This window comes from Oncorhynchus nerka, linkage group LG20, assembly GCF_034236695.1.
Source record: "Oncorhynchus nerka isolate Pitt River linkage group LG20, Oner_Uvic_2.0, whole genome shotgun sequence".
Taxonomy (NCBI): Eukaryota; Metazoa; Chordata; class Actinopteri; order Salmoniformes; family Salmonidae; genus Oncorhynchus; species Oncorhynchus nerka.
The window spans coordinates 74,428,161-74,436,179 of record NC_088415.1 but is presented as its reverse complement, the minus strand read 5'-3'; the positions used below and the strand labels follow the sequence as shown (position 1 = coordinate 74,436,179).

At 41.0% G+C, this 8,019-nt stretch overlaps 1 protein-coding gene across 3 annotated transcripts; it reads right to left on the bottom strand.

The window, feature by feature from the left end:
- Positions 1-234: 234 nt before the first annotated feature.
- Positions 235-7,803, bottom strand: LOC115101789 (dnaJ homolog subfamily C member 5-like). Of its 3 annotated transcripts, none has more exons than XM_029621262.2 (5): positions 6,558-7,803; positions 6,301-6,421; positions 3,063-3,276; positions 2,739-2,910; positions 235-692 (listed from the first exon to the last, which is right to left on the bottom strand). In XM_029621262.2, the coding sequence occupies exons 2-5, from the start codon at positions 6,405-6,407 to the stop codon at positions 607-609; spliced, it is 579 nt and encodes a 192-aa protein (XP_029477122.1). In that variant the 5' UTR covers positions 6,408-6,421; positions 6,558-7,803; the 3' UTR covers positions 235-606. The 3 variants fall into 3 exon arrangements, with proteins under 3 accessions (XP_029477122.1, XP_029477121.1, XP_064861827.1); XM_029621261.2 differs by having other exon boundaries at positions 6,301-6,424; positions 6,558-7,802; XM_065005755.1 differs by lacking the exons at positions 6,301-6,421; positions 6,558-7,803 and adding an exon at positions 4,360-4,483.
- Between the last annotated feature and the right edge of the window lie 216 nt (positions 7,804-8,019).

Genomic DNA, 8,019 nt, shown 5'->3' with positions numbered 1-8,019 from the left:
GTCAAAAGACACCAGTCCATATCCCAATGACAAACATAATCTATTGTGAAACATTAGTCACCTAATTTTAAAAGCAAATACCAGTATGTGACCTTGAATAGATTACGCTATGCTGATACTGTAAGCAATGCCCCAGACACACATGGATTCTGAACCTGTCATCAGCCTACAGCATTAAAACAAATATACCCTATATATATACACTCGTACCAATAAATCAGATACCATTTCATGTTGACTGTATAGACAGATAAAATCATACATTTATTTTCAACCAAATACTTTTGTTCTATTTTTATACATACCCATACTGTAATATTTACACACTGAGCTATTTGTACTATGTGACAAGTGAAGTCAATGCACTTCAAAGTGTTTAGGTAAGTGAAAGGAGATGATGGATTTAGTTTGCAGGAGAACAACGACATCAACTACCTCCAATGAAAACAGAAATCAAGATAAAAAAAAAACAAAAAAAACAACCAAAAACACTTATTTACAGAGAATGTAATGACGTTAGAGTGTGGGAACAGCCATTGACATAGCAATGGACTGTGTAGTGTTTATGTCGTCTAGTGCCTCTCTAAGGTTTGTAGATGTCCAGGTTCAGGTGTAACTTCGGTGGCCGTCCCCAATCAACTGTGTCTTTTCACTGGCATTAGTTGGCTGGTGCACAACCGGAGTGTCCACATCTAGGATTACACAACAACATTGTGAATAATGACACTAAAATTCCCTACAATATCAAATGATCAACATGGATACCTTTGTCAATGTCATTGTTGTATTTTCTCTCGTTCCATTCATTGATGTTACACTTTGCTTTCACTACTTAACGGTATAGTTAGTTTGTTTGTTGTTTGCAGAAGATGTAAAGGTATGTTTAGAAATGATTTGATCCTCTATTATTCTGCCGAGATGTTATATACGAAATGTTTCTGAATGGCACAAAGATGATGGATCACATCAACGCAAAGCCATCACAACTACTTGTTGTTGAATCTCCAGAGACATGAACTCATTGTATAAATTCGCCCATCAACTTCTCATAATTGATGCGTTGGCACAAATAATGAGCTATATATCTGTCTACACTGCTTACCACACATTTGTAAACATGTAATAAACCTCTAACTACCATTCAAAGTAAAACAGTGAATTTGTAAGCAGGGACCTTTTTTCTAACATGGATGTTATATAAATATTGTGCTGTTGAAATCATAGGGCAAGAGTAGCCTATGTGTTTCTTAAAGAGATACTTCGTATTTTGGCAAATGAGGCCCTTTATCTACTTCCCCAGAGTCAGATGAACTAGTGGATACCATTTGCATGTCTCTGTGTCCAGTATGAAGGAAGTTAGAAGTAGTTTCACAAGCCAATGCTAACTAGCGTTAGCGCAAAGTCAAGAAGTCTGCTAACATGCTAGTACAGTTGAAGTCGGAAGTTTACATACACCTTAGCCAAATGCATTTAAACTCCGTTTTTCACAATTCCTGACATTTAATCCTAGTAAAAATTCAGTTTTAGGTCAGTTAGGATCACCACTTTACTTTAAGAATGTGAAATGTCAGAATAATAGTAGAGAGAATGATTTATTTCAGCTTTTATTTCTTTCATCACATTCCCAATGGGTCAGAAGTTTACATACACTCAATTAGTATTTGGTAGCATTGCCTTTACATTGTTTAACTTTGGTCAAACGTTTTGGGTAGCCTTCCACAATCTTCCCACAATAAGTTGGGTGAGTTTTGGCCCATTCCTCCTGATGGAGCTGGTGTAACTGAGTCAGGTTTGTAGGCCTCCATGCTCGCGCACACCTTTTCAGTTCTGCCCACAAATGTTCTATAGGATTGAGGTAAGGGCTTTGTGATTGCCACTCCAATACCTTGACTTTGTTGTCCTTAAGCCATTTTGCCACAACTTTGAAAGTATGCTTGGGGTCATTGTCCATTTGGAAGACCCATTTGCAATCAAGCTTTAACTGATGTCTTGAGATGTTGCTTCAATATATCCACATAATTTTCCTCCCTCATGATGCCATCTATTTTGTGAAGTGCACCAGACCCTCCTGCAGCAAAGCACCCCCACAACATGATGCTGCCACCCCCGTGCTTCACGGTTGGGATGATGTTCTTCGGCTTGCCAACCTCCCCCTTTATCCTTCAAACATAACGATGGTCATTATGGCCAAACAGTTCTATCTTTGTTTCATCAGACCAGAGGACATCTCTCCAAATAGTATGATCTTTGTCCCCATGTGCAGTTGCAAACCATAGTCTGGCATTTTCATTGAGGTTTTAGAGCAGTGGCATCTTCCTTGCTGAGCAGCCTTTCAGGTTACGTTGATATAGGACTTGTTTTACTGTGGCTATAGATACTTTTGTACCTGTTTCCTCCAGCATCTAAAGCCATGACATCATTTTCTGGAATTTTTCAAGCTGTTTAAAGGCACAGTCAACTGTGTAAGGTATGTAAACTTCTGACCCACTGGAATTGTGATACAGTGAATTGTAAGTGAAATACTCTGTCTGTCAGCAATTGTTGGAAAAATTACTTGATGTCCTAACCGACTTGCCAAAACTATAGTTTGTTAACAAGAAATTTGTGGAGTGGTTGAAAAACTAGTATTAATGACTCCAACCTAAGTGTATGTAAACTTCCGACTTCAACTGTATTTGTGTGTGTGTGTGTGTGTGTCACTGTATATGTGTCTTCACCCACTGACTGTGTCCCCTCACCAGTCTCCTTGTCGTGGCGGATCTCCTCCTCCAGGTCTTCAGGGGAGACATAGCTGTCTGTTCCCTCTCCGGGGTGCATGGGCTTCAACTTTCCACAGCAGCAGTTACAGCAGCAGCACAGGCAGCAGCAGCAGTAGCACCCCGTTATCACGCCACACAAGGCAAAGAGACCCTGACAGGAGAGAGATATAGGTTAACACAACACAAAAACATGCACGCACTCACGCAGACAGACTCAAACACAAACGCAGCAGCTCGCACCAATCTTTCCCCTCCATGCACAATAAAACCATCCAGGGATTCCAGATGATTGTGGAAGCTCACCTTAGCCCACCAGGTAGACAGCATGAAGTAGGTGTTGACATTCTCCTCTCCAAACTGCTGGGCCACATAAAGGCCAAGGGAGCCGTAGCTGTCATAAATGTTTCTCTTGGTGACGTCTGACAGAATGGAATTAGCGCTGTTGAGCTCCTTGAATTTCTCTGCTGTCTCTGGGTTGTCAGGGTTCTTGTCCGGGTGGTACCTCAGAGCTAATTTCCTGAAAGGAATTCAAAAGTAAATAAATGTACACACAAAAATATGAATTTCTCCTATGTGGTTTCAGAAACTGGGTGAGATGGTGTGTAAAGACAAAGGCTGTATTGTCTGTTTAGTGTTTACCATACAGCTCTATTCTCTATGGATTTCATTATGGTCATTTATTTGACTTATCTAGACACACACTTGTTTGTCTGGATCTAGCCATGCTGGCACTAAGCCTACTGCCCTATCTGGTGTCTGGAAAACAACAACACAACAGAGATGTGGCATCTGCTGTGGTGCGTGAACATGTATTTTTTAGTATTACAAACTACTTCGGAGCATGGCTGCGGGAAAATATTTAGGGGGTGGGGTACTTAGAGATTATTTATTTATTTTATTCTGATTTAACAGGGGGTGCATGAACATAATTAGGGGTTATTCATGTCTGCCATTAATAAAAACATTGCAACCACCATCTTACGTCAAAATAGATCATCGGAGCATCAGGCATGAATCTATTCATGTATTAAAATCCTTTGTTTAAACAACATTAGGGCATTGACAACACTGTAATGTCCTATCAGTTTTCATTCATTTAAGTTCAATTCATTTATGCCTAGTTTCCATAACAAACAAAACACTCGTGGAACACGTGTGCATAGATTTAGTATTGATTAGTCTGCAATGGAAAATGTGAGTCATCTTGGTACGACTGTCTGTAAGTGATGATCACACCCTTTCTTCCCAACATCATGTGATACAGTATATGATAGATACTGTATACACTGAGTATACAAAACATCAAGCACACCTGGTCTTTCTATGACATAGACTGACCAGGTAAATTCAGGTAAAAGCTCAAATCCCTTATTGGTGTCACTTGTTAAATTCACTTCAATCAGTGTAGATAAAGGGGAGGATGTTCAAGCCTTGAGACAATTGAGACATGGATGTTGTATGTGTGCCATTCAAAGGGTGAATAGTCAAGACAAAAGATTGAAGTGCCTTTGAACGGGGTATGGTAGTAGGTGCCAGTTCGGACGCATCGGTTTGTGTCAAGAACTGTAATGCTGTTGGGTTTTTAAAGGTAAACAGTTACCCGTGTTTTTCAAGAATGGTCCACCACCCAAAAGACATCCAGCCAACTGTGGGAAGCATTGGAGTCAACATGGGCCAGCATCCTTGTGGAACGCTTTCGACACCTTGTAGAGTCCATGCCCCGATGAATTGAGACTGTTTTGAGGGCAAATGGGGGGGATGAAACTCAATATTAGGAAGGTGTTCCTAATGTTTGGTATACTCTATGTATACCATATGTGATAGTGATAGATATACATGTAGATGTGATTGATAGATGTGGATGTGATAGATGGTGATATATAAAATGTGATAGTGATAAATATAAATGTGATAAATAGTGATAGATATAGATGTGATAGATAGTGATGATATAGACAGTGATAGATGTAGATAGTGATAGATAATAGATATGATAGTGATGTACAGTAGATGGGATAGATATACAGTGCATTCAGGAAAGTATTCAGACCCCTTCACCTTTTCCAAATTTTGTTACGTCATAGCCTTATTCTAAAATTATTTATTATTATTTATTCTCAACAATCTACAGACAATACCCCATAATGATGAAAGCAAAAACAGGATTGTATACATTCTTGTGAATTTATAAAAGATAAAGAACGTACATTTCACATTTACATATGTAAGTATTCAGACCCTTTTCTCAGTACTTTGTTGAAGCACCTTTGGCAGTGATTACAGCCTCAAGTCTTCTTGGGTATGATGCTACAAGCTTGGCACACCTGTATTTGGGGAGTTTCTCCCATTCTTCTCTGCAGATCCTCTCAAGCTCTGTCAGGTTGGATGGGGAGAGTCACTGCACTGCTATTTTCAGGTCTCTCCAGAGATGTTCAATGGGGTTCAAGTCTGGGCTCTTGCTGGGTCACTCAAGGACATTCATAGACTTGTCCCGAAGCCACTCCTGCATTGTCTTTGCTGTGTGCTTAGGGTCATTGTCCTGTTGAAAGGTGAACCTTCTCCAACCTTCTCCCCAGTCTAAGGTCCTGAGCACTCTGGAGCATGTTTTCATCCAGGATCTCTCTGTACTTTGCTCCACTCATCTTTCCTTCAATCCTGACTAGTCTCCCAGTCCCTGCCTGGGACTGGGAGACTGGCTGGCATGTGCCTTTTACTGAAGATGGCTTACATCTGGTCACTCTACCATAAAGGCTTGACTGGTGGAGCGCTGCAGCGATGGTTGTCCTTCTGAAAGGTTTTCCCATCTCCACAAAGGAACTGTCAGAGTGACCACGGGTTCTTGGTCACCTCCCTGACCAATGCCCTTCTCACCGGATTGCTCAGTTTGGCCAGACGGACAGCTCTAGGAAGAGTCTTGGTGGTTCCAAACTTCTTCCATTTAAGAATGATGGAGCTTCTGTCTTCTTGGGGATCTTCAATGCTGCAGAAATGTTTTGGTACCCTTCCCCAGATCTGTGCCTCGACACAATCCTGTCTCAGAGTTCTACGGACAATTCCTTAGACTTTTTTTTGCTCTGACATGCATTGTCAACTGTGGGACCTTATATAGACAGGTGTGTGCCTTTTCAAGTCATGTCCAATCAATTGAATTTACCACATGTGGACTCCAATCAAGTTGTAGAAACATCTCAAGGATGATCAACGGAAACATGATGCATCTGAGCTCAATTTCGAGTCTCATAGAAAAGTATGCATGTAAATAAGGTATTTCTGTTTTTAATTTTGAATAAATGTGCAACATTTCAAACAACTTGTTTTCACTTTGTCATTATGGGGTATTGTGTGTCGATTGATGAGGATTTTTAAAACTTATTTCATCAATTGTAGAATAAGGCTGTAGCGTAACAAAATGTGAAAAAAGTCTAGGGGTCTGAATACCTTCTGAATCCTCGATAGATAGATAGATAGATAGATAGATAGATAGATAGATAGATAGATAGATAGATAGATAGATGTGAATTGCTTGTGCCTTATTTCCCACCTGTAGGACTTCTTGATGTCATCATGGGTACAGCCTTTTTCTAGCCCAAGCACTTGATACAGAGACTCTCCAGAGGTGGACAGGGAGCGCTGCCTTGGTTCAGACATCCTACCACCATTACCTGCTGGAGAAAGAGGGCAGACAATGGTGAATTAGATTCATACCAGTACAACCATTTAAAAAAACACACTCCGTCAAACCATGAAGCTCTCTTTTGACAGAAAATAAATGATCATCCAAGGAGACAAAATACATACCTAGCTTCCCTAATTTTATGCAGCAGTTATCCTTATAATTCCTTTATGGTATCAAAGTCCTCAGTCGAAGTCCTCTTCCTACCTGGTGAGGTGTATGGTGACGATGGACTTGCAGTGGACTGCTAGCAACTGTTTGTCAGACATGAGGTGCGGTGAAATGAAACATTCATAAACTAGAGGTCTTGAGTTTCCCAGGCCACCAATGGGTCTACTCTACACACCTGTGTAGGCTTGATCAGGTTTCAGCTGAGACGGTCTGCTGCTTGTATTGTGTGAGACTGAAGGTAGGCATGACAACTCCTTGGTAAGGGTCTGGGAGAATGATTAGTATAAATATAGCAGTTTCACTTCAACTCAAAAAGTTTGACAGCAATGCCCGCATACAATTCCAGTGAGTTGAGAACAGGTCCTTGATGTCCTAATACCTTGGCATCGGGTCTATGAACTGGTACAGTAGATAAAACAACAATTGACACATCAATCCATTTGTTTCAATTGAAGCTGTTGTAGAAAATACTTGCTACAAAAAGAATGCTCGAGATATAAGAGACATTGAACAGTCAGTCCTGTGCAGACTTTGCCATGAGGAAACAGAATCAATAGAGCATCTTTTCTGGTACTGTCCATCGGTGGCTCGTTTTTGGAGCCAGGCCCAGGAATGGTTTTCATGTCATAATATCAGGTTTCAGATTGAACTGCAAACTGTACTGTTAAGGGATCTGAAACCCCACAATCCGTCAATCAGCATTATACTATTAGGTAAAGTATACATTTTAAGGCCAATATTGGTATAAATGTTACAAATAGGGAGGTTCAAGACCCTCATTAGACATCACAGTAAAAGGGAGGGATGCATTGCTAAACTGTCAAGTGTCTTCACTGACATTTTCAACCTCTCCCTGACCAAGTCTGTAATACCTACATGTTTCAAGCAGATCACCATAGTCCCTGTGCCCAAGGAAGTGACGGTAACCTGCCTCAATGATTACCGCCCCGTAGCACTCACATTGGTAACCTTGAAGTGCTTTGAAAGGCTGGTGATGGCTCACATCAACAGCATCCTCCCAGATACCCAATAACCACTCCGATTCGCTACCGCCCTAACAGATCCACAGATGACGCAATCTCAATCGCACTCCACACTGCCCTTTCCCACCTGGACTAAAAAAACAGCTATGTGAGAATGCTGTTTATTGACTACAGTTCAGTGTTCAACAACATAGTGCACACGAAGCTCATCACTAAGCTAAGGACCATGTGACTAAACACCTCCCTCTTCAACTGGATCCTGGAATTCCTGACGGGCCGCCCCCAGGTGGTAAGAGTAGACAACAACACGTCTGCCACGCCGATCCTCAACATTGGGGCTCTGATCCTCAACACTGAGGCGTGTATAGTCGTGGCCAAAAGTTTTGAGAATGACACAAATATTAATTTTCACAAAGTCTGCTGCCTCAGTTTG

Excerpts from the sequence above, each read along its gene's own strand:
- LOC115101789 (XM_029621262.2), bottom strand. The coding sequence starts at position 6,407 with ATGTCTGAACCAAGGCAGCGCTCCCTGTCCACCTCTGGAGAGTCTCTG. Across the intron at positions 2,911-3,062 it reads TGTCTACCTGGTGGGCTAAG|GGTCTCTTTGCCTTGTGTGG; the intron begins GTGAGCTTCCAC and ends CTCTCCTGTCAG. Across the intron at positions 693-2,738 it reads CCGCCACGACAAGGAGACTG|ATGTGGACACTCCGGTTGTG; the intron begins GTGAGGGGACAC and ends GTGTAATCCTAG.